General features: G+C 27.6%; 1 protein-coding gene across 2 annotated transcripts; it reads left to right on the top strand.

The window, feature by feature from the left end:
- The first annotated feature begins 206 nt into the window (after positions 1-206).
- On the top strand, positions 207-16,078 carry Hdc (histidine decarboxylase). 2 transcript variants are annotated; one of them, XM_083054229.1, is made up of 16 exons: positions 207-356; positions 5,888-5,920; positions 7,310-7,596; positions 8,014-8,268; positions 8,898-9,041; positions 10,288-10,354; positions 10,471-10,633; positions 12,673-12,743; positions 13,059-13,078; positions 13,176-13,274; positions 13,431-13,651; positions 13,870-13,979; positions 14,273-14,443; positions 14,732-14,808; positions 14,914-15,031; positions 15,109-16,078. In XM_083054229.1, the coding sequence occupies exons 2-16, from the start codon at positions 5,893-5,895 to the stop codon at positions 15,444-15,446; spliced, it is 2,169 nt and encodes a 722-aa protein (XP_082910355.1). In that variant the 5' UTR covers positions 207-356; positions 5,888-5,892; the 3' UTR covers positions 15,447-16,078. The 2 variants fall into 2 exon arrangements, with proteins under 2 accessions (XP_082910355.1, XP_082910346.1); XM_083054220.1 differs by lacking the exon at positions 207-356 and adding an exon at positions 5,214-5,495.
- Positions 16,079-16,340: the final 262 nt, after the last annotated feature.

The raw sequence follows: 16,340 nt of genomic DNA, 5'->3' as shown, positions 1-16,340 counted from the left end.
TAAGATTGTACAAACTCTTATGTTTATTGCAGTAAGAATCTCTCGGTGCAATAAATTAACTTTAGGAGAATACTAAGTAATAGATGGCAGGATTTCTCCGTTTCTGGCTTTCTCGTTACGCTTGCGCTATCAGAGGAATCGTACGCGGAGCGCGCGGCTGTATAAAAGCAGCCACTTGTTGAACGACACGCATTCCGCCGATTCGCTTCCGTCGCGGATATTTTCTGCTCGAGGACGACGAAGGGAGGCATCCGACAAGTGACCACGACGATATTTCCTGTATTGTACTACTTCAAGTTACATTCCTAGCTCAATTCGTTAACGACCTGAATAATCAACGCGGGACTTTTGATCAGGTCAGTCGATCGCTAATAAATCAAACTAATGCACGTTAAAGAATAGATTGGTTTTGTGTGCTCTCTAAATGAATGCAAGTTGTTAAAAAAACACATAGTGCAGTAGAATCTTTATTGTTTCAATTAATTAAAAAAATAGACTTGCAAAACTGAAACTTCAAGTAAAAAAAGTTTACGTTATAAATCCTTGTGAGAAAAAATATTGTACAAGATGTCCGTAAAAAGTCGAGATCAAATTTATACAATGTTTAAAGAGATCAAGTAGATGAAAGAAGTTTATATATACCTATGTTCAAAAATATTTTATTAAAAAGTTATAAGCTTTCAAAGAGATTCGCGAGCAAAATTGTTCTTATAACTTATTAAATGGAATCGCTGACATATGTGTGACAAATAATTCAGCAAACATGTAATTGTTCATTGTAATTATAAAAATGAAATCACAATGAAAACGACTCAAACACCAGAATTATGACATTTGAACATTTGACAGTAGCAAAGACATGTGATAGAAGACCGTATAAGTTAAGACGTATAAACAATAATTAAGAATTATTTGTTTCCAAGTCTGTTTCGAGAGTTATCTATTTACAGACACCCTATATATAGCAGAATAAGAATTGTATATATTATAATTTAACATATATGAACTATCACGAATTGCACGTGGAAAACACAAGTCTATTTGAAAGTAAAAGTTGTTTCTTCATTATAATATATCCATCTTCCCTGCAAAAAGCATTAAATAAAAAGGGTAAGAAATATATTATATAAATGATACTAATATTTTTAATTAAAATAAAAAGATCAATTTGTAATGTATATGAAATTGAGAGTAACAAGAATTAATTTTCGGCAAACTTTTTATTTGTTGCACTTTTGTCAATGTAAATAATAGTTTTGAAAATAAATATACTTAAAGAGTTAATAGTAAAAAAAATAATATTTTTGAATTTGAATTCAAAATTTAGTAGAGAGAGAGAGGGAGAGAGCAACATTTTTTAAATATATTTTTCTATGGAGATTTGTTAATTTAGATAAAATAGTATCTTGATTAATTTGATTAACAATCTCTAATAACTAATCTCGTAACTGTATGTGATGTTAATTTAAGAAATTATAGTAATTGTTTAATGAAATATATAATATAAAATGTAAAATGTATTTACATTTTGTTAAATTTGTTTATGTGGTCGTCGAAAGAATTTCAATCCATGCGATCTACATAAAAATAATGTGACTAAAATAATGATATACTGTAAATGCAAGATTGGATAATTAATTGCAGGAATTCGAGAGATTATTTCGACGCGATAAGCGACGTATTAATCGATGAATAGAAAAAAATGCTTCATACATGTAATTAAATATTTAATATTTAAAATTTGTTCGGCGAAATATTGTGTTATTATTTAAAACAACATTGTATTCTTTTACATACATAACACATACATACATATACATAACACTTGATTTGTTTTATCATCAATAAAATTAATTTGATTATTTAATTAAAACACAGAAAAATTCCAAATGTTAAATTTTAAAGAAATTTTCTAACAATGAATAAAGTGCATATACATATATGCAGTTAACAGTTAATTTAACTGTTTAAGCACTTAGCTTATTTTAAATATCTTGATATAGCGATAATGGTTATTCCACCACATATTCTCGGTATACTAACATATTTAAAATTTATTTTTACTTTCTTATAATTTGTTAAAAATATATTTTTTTATTAAATGTTAAAGGTTGAATGTAAATACAAAGATAACTGATTCATTTGTGCGTAGATTCGCGAAATTTGATGATATGACATTAAATTACTCGATAATCGTTAAAGCGATTTGATAGTATCGTTGGCCTAACTGGCACTTACTGGCATTTTCCTCGTTGAATCGCGAATCACTGGAAGAGAATCCGCGGGCGGTCGACGGCGTCGCGGATAAATCTCTCGGCAAACCGCGCTGCGATGGTGAAAGCTACGGGAAATTACAAAAGTCGGAAGCGGAAACAGAGAAAGGACGAGCTTTTAATATCGCCGGGCGTCATTCTGGCTTCAGATCCTCGTTGTTGCCTGCGATCGGTTCGATTTTCCATTCCACGTTCGTCTCGCGATTCTTTCCATCTCTACGAGGCGGGTCGTCTCGCCAAAGATACGATTTCGGTCTGTCTATGGTTAGAAGATCGCTTTCTCAGCTTACGAAATTTGTCAACGCATTTGAAGCGAAAAATCTAGAATGATGTTAATCTGAATCATGATAAGTTTTGGGCAAAAAATGGAAGAAAACGAGAAACATGAAAAATTCTATAATTTAAGTTGCAATTTGTATTTATAATATTTCTACTTATTTTTTTCCTAAAAATATACACTAAGCATTATTATTAATTTGCTATAATAATGAAAAAATGGAGAATAAAATATGGAAAGTAAAAATAATACTTATATTATAAAATCATAAAAAAATGTCTATTTAAAAATCGAAATTTATTATTTCGAATCACTAAATCAAGTAGATTAATTCTCTGTATGCAAATCTTCTTTTGTGTTATATTGTTTTAATATATTGTTTTAGTGTAGGAGGGAAAGTACACACTGGATGTTGCCGATATCAAGCATTTTTCATTGCATATTAAATGGTACATGCTTATAATAATGATTAGAAAATTTAAAGTTTCATTTGTTAACCATCCGTGCGACTTCTAAGAGATTCAAACTCAGTCAATTAAAAATATAATTAGTATATATAATTGTTTGCATTGTTGCATTGCTGCTATTTCTAAATATAAATTCAAAATTATTAAATCATTATTTGCCTTGATTTTTACTGTAATAGAATAATTAATTATTGTAATAGAATAATTAATTATTTTTAATAATAACTGTAATAGAATAATTAATTATTTTTAATAATAATTAAAAATAATTTTCAACTGTTTTTACAAATCATTGTGTTGTGCTAATGTTATGAAAATTATGTTACAATGCGATGGTAAATAAGAATATGTTAAATATAAAGTAGAATGCATTTGCATAATGATGTTAATGTTTTCAATCATATATAGGTAATATCATATTTTTGTGTGTGGATTCTTTTATGTGTGTGTGTGTTTGTGTATGTGTGAGAGAGAAAGAGAGAGAATGTGTGTGTGATAATAATAAATATATAATTGTTTGCATTGTTGCATTGCTGCTATTTCTAAATATAAATTCAAAATTATTAAATCATTAAATACTAATTATAAATTTGGACAAATACAAAAAAAGTTTTAAATTCTTGTTTTTTATTTTTAAAAAATTAATCATTTCTGGTTTTAAAATGCATTTAAAATATATATTTTTTTAATTCTTTAAATTTATAAGAGATGAAGAGAATGAATTGAAAAAATAATTTATTCACAAATCTGAAATATGTTATATTTTGCGCGGGAAAAGCTTCACTAATAATGTAACAAAATGTAAAAAAAATGTAATAACATAGGAGTTGATGTTCACATTGTAAATAATATAACATGAGAATTAATATAATATTTTCATCGCAAATTTTCTATTAAATCCTGTTACTTAGCAAGAAAATAAGACTTTGAATACGGAGATCTTTTTTAAAATATAATAAGTATGAAATAATTAATTTGTTTTTGACATAAAAATGAGTTAATAATTCATTTAATTATAAATAAATTGTTAAGAAGATTTGTGTGTGTGTGCGCGCGCTTATCAATATATAATTGATAAGATTTCTCAAAGTTACTTATATTGCAAATACACATATAATACAGGATGTCGTAATGAGGTAATAATCGTCCCACTCATTGCGTGCAGGTTGAGCGAATTAAACGAGTAGGAAAGTACCGTTTTGAGATCTTCGCAATAATTAATGAGAAATTAATTAAAACGGACTTTTCTTCACAGTTTAATTTGCTTTATCTACACGAGAAGTTTGGCGATTATCGGATATTCTATATATATGCGGAATATTAAATTATGTATTTTAAAATATAGATTAATTACTTATTTTAGATGATTAATTTATCACAAAACTTATTTTTATTTTATTTTCTCGATCTGATTGTCTATAACTGCGTGTTCTCAATTCAAATTATATTTAGATTTTTGAAAAGTTAAACGATAAATTGGACGAAATCTATTTGACTCTAACTAATAATAAGTATTGCCGAAATATTTTATGTATGTATATATACATACGCGGAATATTAAAATTTTATATGATTTGAGTTCAGATCAGCGTAAGCCAGCTCTGTTTCTATTTATAATAATAATTAAGTAATTTTATATGAAAAGTCTTTTTATTTGAAATTTTTTTGTAGTATGAAGAATTATATTTAAAAAATTATATAGACTTTGATAACTGTATTAAATTTAGAATTTAATTATGTATAAGAAAAATTTGTGTATACAACTAATAATTAATATTATTATTATATAAAATTAAATGTTTTAAATTCAATAATTTTATTATTAATTTTATTAATAGAGGTTGCTTTTTAACTTTATTAGACCAAAAATTTTAAAATATATTGCGAAAAGAGATAAGCGAAAGGAGAAGAGAAGAGAGAAAGAGAGAGATTTATAATATTATTTTCATTGAAAAAATCTTTTTTTCGACAATTTTGATTTCTGAAATAAGAAGTAAAAAGTTAGAGTGAGAAAATAAGCAAGTAGGCTTACTTGTTTTCAAGCAAATAATTGAAATTGACAAAGATATATAGGATGAATATTGAACTTCAACTAAAATCTATGATTGTATTTGAAGATTAAATGCGTCACTGTTGCATTGACAAAGACCTGATAACGACTGATAAATTCTAAGCCGTGGCGAAATCCTAAGAAGCTCGACAGTCATGTGACGCTAACGCGATCGATGATGAATCCGTAGAAATTAACTTGCAGACTCGTGTCCCGAATTTTCGTGTACTATGTCGTTCGTTCTCTTGTAATCGCGTCTCGGTGATGCTCGTGTAAATATCTTGTCAATGAAAAATTTTTTCATTTCTGCAAGTTTCGATTAATTTCTTTATCAGCTCCAAGTTGAAGAGCACGCGACGGGCATAAATCAGTGTGCAATAATTTTCGTGATCTGAGTTGATAAGGAATCATCACATGCTATCGATAAGGTACGATTAATAAATCAATTATAAACTGGAGAAATTATTTTAAAAAATATCACATAGACTTATATAATTTTAGAGTATATATAAATTATTATTATTATTATATATTTATTATAGAATTTTTTTTGTTATATATGTCATTATCTTTGATTATTATTTTTCCAAGAAAATCACTTTTGACATTTAGCGCTTGCAACTTTTTCTGGGGGACAGAGTCCTTTGTTTGCGTATTCTCTCGATTACTATTGTCAATCGATTGTAACAAAAAGGGTCTTTACAACGTTTTCTATAAACCAAGAAATTAACTTTTTAATACAATATTATTATATTTATAATACAATATATAAGTCTAAGATTTTTTAATAATCCTAAGTGTTTTATATTATCTGTTACAGATAGAATGAATTTGGAGGAGTACCGCAGACATGGTAAGTAAAAATACATATATAAACATATAAGATTGAATATAATAAAAAGTGAAATTATCATTATTCGAATTTATTTATCAGTGATAATTCATATAAAAGTACATTTAATTATTAAATTTACTTAAATAATGAGAGATAAAAACTACAGTGATATGTGTAATATTTTACAAAAATTTTAAAATAAAAAGATTTGATTATAAAATCAGTGTAAATCAGAATCAAAGTCATGCGTTAGAATCTGTCGCGATAAATAAATCAAGCTATTTCAGAGCAATGATTACACGACGTTGAAACGGCATCAATAAATAGAGATCACCGGTAGAATTGGTAGAGGCTTTATAGCTGCGATATTGTTTCCAATACAACATCGTGACGTTACAATCTAAATCTTCCGCTTCGGAACTAGGCAAGACTTGAACTCGCTTTTCTCCCGCGATTTCAATCTCGGTCAATCGTTCTGTTCATCGGTCCCGGTAAATTAGATTTGACAATATAATGCACTTTACACTACAATATAGGATTATTCAATTATCGATGATTGTTAGTAATAACAATGAATACAATAAATTGTTTTTTGTGGAATGCTTCTAAAAAAAATGTCTGGATAGAATAAATTAATAAATACATAAACATAAAGTATAATAGATAGATAGAGAAAATGACTTTTAAAAAATTCTGAAATTTGTTCTCATTTATTACAGAGAACAATTTCAACAACACAGCTCTTGTTTGACATATATATATATCAGAAAGAACAATTACGTTTTCCAAATACGTTTTCCAAACAAAGAACCTCGATTGTAGAAAATAAAGTCACCTTTGAAAAATCTTGGCTTTTCTTTGGCATAGAATAGCTTCTTGACACCTCAAACTATCTTTTGTTTCTGTTTGATTGCATTTAGTTGCGAGATAATAACAAATACGTTAAGTTTCAAGCGAAGAAGATTCGCAAACTCAATTTCTGCAGTTTACTTACAATGTTTAGTACTATAATTTTAAATTCTAGTATGTTCGTATTTTTTGGTATTTTTAAAATTTGCGACGAGTGGCAATATTAAATTAAAAATTCCAATGTTGGAGTAAAAGAATAAAAGAAATATCATATAATTTTTACATAATTATTTTACTATAAATTTAATTATTACAAATTGTTGTATGGCAAAATTTAATTTATAATTATTATCATTATAGCTAATTTTATTTTATTTTTCTTTTATTTAAATGTTAGCTACTATCTATAAAATTAGCCAATTTTTAAAACTTGTTATTTTCGTAAATATGCAAAAAAAATTGCAACGTGCAAACTAAGACGCATAATTTACGAAAGAATAAGTCTCGCTGCAGTATTATCTTATCTGGGAAAATTGTAAATATTTAAAACTTTTATAGGAAAGGAAATGGTGGATTACATTGCCGATTATCTGGAAAATATCCGTTCTCGACGCGTTTATCCAGCAGTTTCGCCGGGATATTTGAGAAATGTCCTGCCAGCGTCGGCTCCAGTAGACGGCGAGTCTTGGGAGGACATATTCGCCGACATTGAGAGATGCATTATGCCGGGTGTGACGCATTGGCAGAGTCCGCACATGCATGCTTACTTTCCCGCTCTGAATTCACCTGTCAGTTTACTGGGCGACATGTTGGCCGACGCAATAAACTGTCTAGGTTTCACGTGGGTAAGCACTATTTCGTATATTTATCTTTTTGTAGAATATTTGATATTTAATAGTTTTCGTTATTCCGCAAATATAGTCAACAATAATCGTAATCGAATCCTCTTAAATTAATTAAAAGATTAATATTTCCTTAAAATATTTAAAAAAATTTTATTTAGGATCTAAAATATTTTAAGATTTTTTTAAGATTTACAATATATATAGATATAGAACGCTTAAGAAAATATAACACAAAACATATAGTTTATCTTTTGTATAATTGTTAATGTTATATATTGTATATTAATGTGTTTTAATTTTTAATTAATAATATGGAGGAATAATCGCGCATACAAATTAATATCAGAATAATTAATATCTACAAATCTTGAAAAAATTAATCGCCTCGATTGAAATTTGATGAGATTGTTTATGTAGGCTTCCAGTCCGGCATGTACCGAGTTAGAAACGATTGTCATGAATTGGTTAGGCAAAATGATCGGACTGCCTGAAGATTTTCTGCATCGACCCGGCGGTTCTGGTGGCGGTGTCATTCAAACGACAGCCTCAGAAGCCACGCTAGTGTGCTTACTTGCAGCCAGAACCAGAGCTATCAGGGACGTGCAGGAGAATGATCCTGATCTTTTAGCAACGGAAATCAACTCGCGACTGGTTGCATATTGCTCGGATCAGGTCTGTAGTCGCAATTTTTGATTAAGTATAAGAAATTTAGAAATGTATCTCTGAAAAATAAAGTATGAGAGTGTAAATTTTTCTGACATTTTATTTAAACATATGCGACAGCTGGGAACAATCACGTGAAAGTAACGAGAAGAGAAATAAACCTTAATAGCAGTGAAAATGATATACTTCATATTGCGATGATTAAAAATAGCAAGGCGTTCCTTTGAGAATTTTTTAAAAATGCACTTAGCCAACATTACATGGATAGATGTATACTATTTATATTGGAATAAGTTTCTCTTCGAATATTAAAACATTTCGTCATTGCCTTTGATGAACATGTGAAATAAATAAAAAGTATTTGGCAGCTCTTTTTGCAATAAATGTCTTTACATTCTAAATTTAGTTATTGACATTTTTTAAAATCTTACATTAAAAATATTATACAAGCTAGCTCTTATGAGAAGAAGAGTAGAATAACTTTAAAATCTAATGAAAAATTTATGGAAAGAGTTAGTTGAAATTAGACTACGCGGAATAACAAATAAAGTATTTTTTAAAACAAAAGATGTAATAATTTAAAGATGTTTATTTTGTTATAAATTTCTTTTGCATTTTTATTGTTACTTGTTGGATAGGCACATTCGAGCGTGGAAAAAGCTGGACTTATAGGACTGGTTCGAATGCGATATATCGAATCCGATAGTGACTTTAGCATGAGAGGGGATGCTTTACTTGAAGCGTTAACACGTGATCGAGCTGACGGATTGCTTCCTTTTTTCGTAAGTTTTTATGGACGTTCTATTTTTACTAAATATAATTTTTTGCGGATATATAAAGTATAATAATATATAACATATTATATATAAGATATTATATATTATAATATATAATATATAAGATATACGTATATTTAATGCGTTTGCATCCAAACAATTTATTAAATACGTTTAGTATCACTTATTAATCATCCTCGAATATATAGTTTTATCTTATTGTTAGTCATGATTTTTAAATTATTGAGATTTTGATACATACAATAATAATAAATTAATTAATTAAATAATTCAATTTTATTCTTATATTAGACAATTTTTATATTTTTTATCCTCTCTCTTTCTTCTTTTTCGTTTTCTCTATGTTAAGACATTTTCTATTAGAATATTTATTGTTTTATAATATTATTTTATTTTGTAACTTTCTTATTAAAAATTTATTATAAGGATCATAGCAGATTGTAACATCGCAGATTGTAATAATAGCACAGGAGCATCATGAATCCGCGGTTACTAATGTTGCGTCACGAGCGCAAGCTTTTACAAGCTAGTAGTACAAGTATACCTGTAGAGCGGCCACAGTTCGCCAATTATAGATATATCTCTTACAATAGACAAGCGCAGTGAATCAAGCCGGCTTGACGTCGCGCTAGTTAGTCCCACAGGAGCTCTCTAGTCCGATTTGAGTCTTGCGAGTTTGCCCGCAATAAAAATACTTATAATCGAGACTTTACACAATAAAATAATATTTTTCCGAGGTTTATTTTGCCACTCATTAGATTTTTTATCATGACGAAAGATGTGTGATTATAACAGTGAGTTTCTTTAATATCGGTTAGAATTATCTAGAGTCTGTCACGGGAAATAGACAAAGAAATATAATAATAATAATACGATTAAAATTAACAAGTGTTTAAATTAACAAGAGAAATAAACTCTGAAATTGTAGATTACTTGTATTACATGTATTTATTATAATTTATAGTTATATATAGGTATTCATATTATATTATATGTTATTATATATACAATTTTTATAAAAATATTGAATTTTCTTTTTAATTAATATTACATGGTTTATGTGATTGTATAATTTTGAGAAATACATTTTAATTTATTATGGGAAGCTTTTAAAAATTTCAGAATAAATTAAACTTATAATACAAAAAGCAAATAATTTATTATATTCTATTTAATTATTAAAAAAAAATCTTTTCTTGCACATGATGTAACATGAAACAACTTTGCATAGGTATGCGCAACCTTAGGCACAACTGGTGCGTGTTCTTTCGATAATCTGAAAGAAATCGGACCAATATGTGAGTATCAAATTCACTTAAAGTATCTGATACATTTATTATTAGTCTGCTTTTTGGACAAATGTTTTATGAATGTTTATAATAACTTTTAAATATTTTATACGCTATTATTATAGGTGAACAAAATGGTTTATGGTTACACGTCGATGCAGCCTACGCGGGTAGCGCTTTTGTGTGTCCTGAATTTCGCGGTTGGCTTCAAGGTGTGGAATTCACCGATTCTATTGCTTTCAATCCAAGCAAGTGGCTCATGGTCCATTTCGATTGCACAGCCATGTGGTATGTATAGTAATTTAGTTTCTTTATGAATTATGAAAATATTTTACGAGAATGAAATAATTTTCTTGATTGATTTAGTAGTAATAGTCTAAATAATCGAATAATAAATTCGATTTTTAAATAATTAAATGTTTATCTATAATTTATAAAGAAAATCATTACAATATGTCAAAACTTACAGTTTTGCTAATATATACCATTAATTGATTGCACGTGATTAATTTTAAGAAAGTAAATCACGTGCTTTGAGAGATAATCTATCATTTTTCGATTTTCGTTTTATTAGTTGAATTGCGGAGGTACAGTCATCTTTTTCTTTTCCTTCCGCAATTTCCTTTCGAGGCTACTCCAACGATCGAACGCAGTTCACAATCTTTCGGAATATTATTTGAATTGCGTTTAAAGCTGATAGCTTCAAATCACGATTTAATATTTTTTATCGTATTGCATTGCGACATATTTATTAGAGTATAGTCTTTTTTATTTACGCAGAGTTAAATATATATATATATATATATATATATATATATATATTATATAGATATAAAGAATTTCGCCTAATTATTTTCATGCAACGAAATTATCTCATCATTTCGTCCTATGTCTGACTTAATCTACACTTAACTCCTTGAATGCGTAATGAGTATAATTTACAGTGTATCTTATACATACATATTGTATATATTATATAGATATAAAGAATTTCGCCTAATTATTTTCGTGCAACGAAATTATCTCATTATTTTGTCCTATGTCTGACTTAATCTACACTTAACTCCTTGAATGCGTAATGATTATAATTTACAATGTATCTTATACATACATATTGTATATATTATATAGATATAAAGAATTTCGCCTAATTATTTTCGTGCAACGAAATTATCTCATCATTTCGTCCTATGTCTGACTTAATCTAAACTTAACTCCTTGAATGAGTGTAATTTACAGTGTATCTTATACTTATATATACATATATATGTATATATATAATATATATATAAAATATATATATAAAATATATATGTATATATATATTTATAAAAGTATAAAATACACTGTAAATTATACTCATTACGCATTCAAGGAGTTAAGTGTAGATTAAGTCAGACATAGGAGGAAATAATGAAATAATTTCGTTGCACGAAAGTAATTAGGCGAAATTCTTTATATCTATATAATATATACAATATGTATGTATAACATACACTGTAAATTATACTCATTACGCATTCAAGGAATTAAGTATAGATTAAGTCAGACATAGGACGAAATGATGAGATAATTTCGTTGCACGAAAGTAATTAGGCGAAATTCTTTATATCTATATAATATATACAATATGTATGTATAACATACACTGTAAATTATACTCATTACGCATTCAAGGAATTAAGTATAGATTAAGTCAGACATAGGACGAAATGATGAGATAATTTCGTTGTACGAAACTAATTAGGCAAAATTTTTTGTATCTATATAATATATATTATATAGATATAATATATATTATATATATATTATATAGATATAATATATATTATATATATATTATATAGATATAAAGAATTTCACCTAATTATTTTCGTGCAATGAAATTATCTCATCATTTCGTCCTATGTCTGACTTAATCTATACTTAACTCCTTGAATGCGTAATGAGTATAATTTACAGTGTATCTTATACTTATATATATACATTAGCGGATCCTGACGTCGATAGCTCTTTAATGTTTGTTTTTCTTTATTTATATTTTTTAAACAAATTCAGCAAAACTGTTTCTTTTAATTTGCAAGAGGGGGGTTATTTTATAATAATGAATGTTATGATAGTTAAGAATAATAGCATATAAATCATTCTTAAAAAATTATTCATATTTCCGTAAATAGCACGCAGATTTTGCAAGTGATTAAAATATATTTTAGGAAACATAAAGCATATTAAAAAGCGAGCTAACAAAAGCACATTTCGTATTTATAAATACTACGTAATAAATATGGATAAAATAATAAATTGAAAAGACTTATATAATATTTTAGGGTAAAGAACAGTCAGGCGCTGCACAGAACTTTTAATGTGGATCCACTGTATTTGAAACATGAAAATTCAGGTAATTTTATAATACAATAAATTCCTCTTGATAATTTTAATCGTCAGAGATTTGGTGTTATTTATGTATATTAATTCTGTCAGCATTGAAAATTAATTAAGTAGAAATCATTAGACACACCTATTTTAAATATTTTATACTATTTACTTTATAATTGATTTTCACACATATACATAAAGTTTTTTAATATGTATAAAGATTAAGCAAGAGAGAGTACTAATATTATTAAATACTTTTATCTTTTCATAAATCTTATATTAATTACGTTATTAATAATAAAAGTAGAATCATAATATAAAATTGTTCTTTTGATAGGTCTTGCTATTGATTATATGGTAAGCAATATCATGCTATAAATTCTTGTTAATTTTCTCTTATTTTCCAGATAAATTTTTAATTATTACTTATTCTTTATTTCAATATTAATTTTAGCACTGGCAGATTCCTCTATCCAAAAGGTTTAGAGCTTTAAAGCTATGGTTCGTTATCAGAAATTACGGAATTACTGGCTTGCAGAAACATATACGAGAGGTAAATAATATACAATAAATGTATATATTTTTGATTAAGAAATTAAACTTAATAAAAATATTTAAAAAATTAAATTATTTTAAAGTTAATTAGCGTTTTTTTAAATTTTTTGGATAAATTACATACCTAATATAAGTATGAAAATTAAATTTACAGGGCGTGAGACTAGCACAAAAGTTCGAAGCTCTAGTCTTTGCCGATGCCCGTTTCGAAATTCCTGCTCCAAGACATCTTGGTCTAGTGGTTTTTCGTCTTCGTGGCGAAAATACTTTGACTGAACGTTTGTTAAAGAAGCTCAATTCACGCGGTCGATTGCATTGCGTGCCAGCAGCCTTGCATGGAAAATACGTCATCAGGTTTACAGTTACTTCGACAAAGTATGTTTCTCAATATAATTCAAGGATTAATATCAAGGATTATATATATAAAATTAAATTATTCAAAATTAAAGTATTTTCTATAAAAGGAAATATTTCCTATAAATTTCCTATTCAAATAAATAATATTTTTAATTATATTTTTTATATATTTTAATATCTGTGCGCGTTTTTATCGTCACATACCTATAAGTAAAATAATTAACTTATTCTTTCAGCACAACAAACCAAGACATTGTAAGAGATTGGGCAGAAATACGAAATACCGCGAATGAAATTTTGGGTGTTATTTCCGGATCACCTGTGCGAGCCAGAGTTCCTCTTGGAGGTAACAATAAATCGGGACTCAAACAGTTTCAGGCAACTTAACAGTCAGAAACCTATATTAACAATAATTTTAACTTGTTCTTTTGAGAGAAAAACATTTGCATTAAAATGAAATATATATAAATCATGATATATAAAATAACGTGCGCACATCAACAAGATTTTGCACTATATAATGTTTGTTTAACATATAATAAAGTATGATAAATTAAAATTATTTTCTATACAAAAAATGAGTTGATAAGTAAACAATTTTTTTGTAACATAAAATATAAAATTGATTTCGATTTGCAGACACGAGACAGAAGAATGAAAATTTCGGATCGAGCTTATTATTGGCCAATTCACCGATGTCACCGAAAATCGTAAATGGTAGTTTTGCCGCCATATACGACACGGCCGATGTATTTGAAGAATGTATCAAGACTTTTGGGAAAATTAACCTCGAGGCGAGGGACAGTCCAGGTAAGTACTTCATATTTTGTATGATTTGAGATGAACTGTAATTATATTATTTATTAGAAAAATATTTTAATATGTATGTGTGTATATATATATTATATATACATATATATATATAAAATATATTTGCCAATACAAATTTTAAATGTACTCTAATTAAAGAAAATTATAAAAATAAGATTCACACACACACACACACACACATAATGTGCATATTCCTTTTATAATGGCGAAATATTCAATGTTCATATATTTATAGACTGATATATAATTTCATATCTGTGATTTTAGCCATGCGTCGTCGTATTCGCGGGATACTAATGTCAGGCAAACAGTTTTCATTGGATTCGCGCATGGATCTCGTGCAGGTATACTTAAATCACAATCGCAAATTTTTATTTTTATATATTGAGTACCTTATTCATATGAAATTGTATTGAATAACTAAATTGTATATGAATATACATCTATAGGGATACGTTTGCAGCCGTCCATGTTTGGCTTCTCCTTCCGAGTTACCGTTAATGAAAGAGGATGAATTCGCTGGGGCGTGCGAATCCGACGTCGATAAAAAAAATGAATCTGATAATGGTACATGTGTATATCGATTACTATGAATAAAATCAAAATAAAATGATACATTGCAGAATATAATATAATTATTACAGATAAATCACTTGTTCATAACAATTGGGAGGAATCTGATAGTTCCAAAACATGTGAGAAAAAACTGTCACAGGCCGGTTCGAGTTACACAGTAGTAAATGGTGCATTAGTCAGTACCGATGTCGAAAATAATGGCGATAATACGGTGACCATCGCTTCGGCCAACGCAGGTTTTCCTAGAAGTGAGACTATAGCTGCTATCAGTAGTAAGCCCTATACAGGTGATCTAGAGCCTATTCACGTTTTGAGAGAGAAATGGATAAAAGGGAAGGGAAACGAAGAAGACGACGGCAATAAGGAGTTCTGTAAAAAATGTGGTCACTACTCTACACGTCAGTAATTAGTCCCGCATTATGTATTCTTGACGCGTTAAAGATCGTACTCATTTGCACTCGAAGCCACTTTTTTGCGCGTTTGCAATTTAATTTTATAATAATTATTTTTGCAACATATCATTAGCCTGATATCAAGTGGAATTAATGAATAAATTACATTGCCTCGCTGAATAAATCTTAGAGAAGTAAAATAATTCGTGATAAATTAGAAGATTAAATTCAAAATTACTGAAAGATTTCAAAAAGATTTACATTAAAAATATCTACACAGTGTTTTACATTTTTTTGGAGAGTAAAACGTTTCTGTAAAAGACAGTTTCTGAGAAAGAAAAATTAAAGATTTGATAAATAGATACATAAACATTAATTAATTTTGTTAAAATTATTAATTAATAAATTAATTTAAATATATAATTAAGAATTGTATTGTTTATTAAAATAACAAAATTTATTAAAAAGCACTAAAGGAATAACATGTGAAAATATAAACAATGACTGCTTTATTTTCATATATTGCTGTGGTTCTCTTTATTCGTTAGAAAAATTGTAGTGATCAAGACGGCGTAGAGTGCAATATTTGTAAAAAATGTATCAAATAAATGCATAACATGACAAAATATATTTAATGGCTTATTAATTATTACTCGCACTCTTTAACTTTTTGTGTATAAAATCTTAAATATATACTAAAATGTATAAATGATACTTATTTTATCGTAGATATGCATCTGCCAAAAAGTTCCTGCAAAAATATTTGTAATTAACATCATATTGAAAAAGCTAATATTATATTATAAATATTATATTATATTATAAAGAATTAAAAGACATTAAATATTAAGCTAGAGAAATGATAATGTGTATCTACCCTCCCCCCAGGAGTTAAAAATATTTCTTCG

The sequence above is a fragment of the Prenolepis imparis genome, unplaced genomic scaffold, assembly GCF_030444845.1.
Source record: "Prenolepis imparis isolate NDT839.2.m4 unplaced genomic scaffold, iyPreImpa1.0 SCAF_1, whole genome shotgun sequence".
In the NCBI taxonomy this organism is placed as follows: Eukaryota; Metazoa; Arthropoda; class Insecta; order Hymenoptera; family Formicidae; genus Prenolepis; species Prenolepis imparis.
The sequence above is the reverse complement of the archived record's forward strand: the minus strand, read 5'-3'. Positions and strand labels throughout refer to the sequence as shown.

Coding starts and splice junctions, on each gene's coding strand:
- Hdc (XM_083054229.1), top strand. CDS start 5,893: ATGAATTTGGAGGAGTACCGCAGACATG. Junction 10,355..10,470: donor GAAAGAAATCGGACCAATAT/GTGAGTATCAAA, acceptor CTATTATTATAG/GTGAACAAAATGGTTTATGG. Junction 13,980..14,272: donor AGCCAGAGTTCCTCTTGGAG/GTAACAATAAAT, acceptor TTCGATTTGCAG/ACACGAGACAGAAGAATGAA.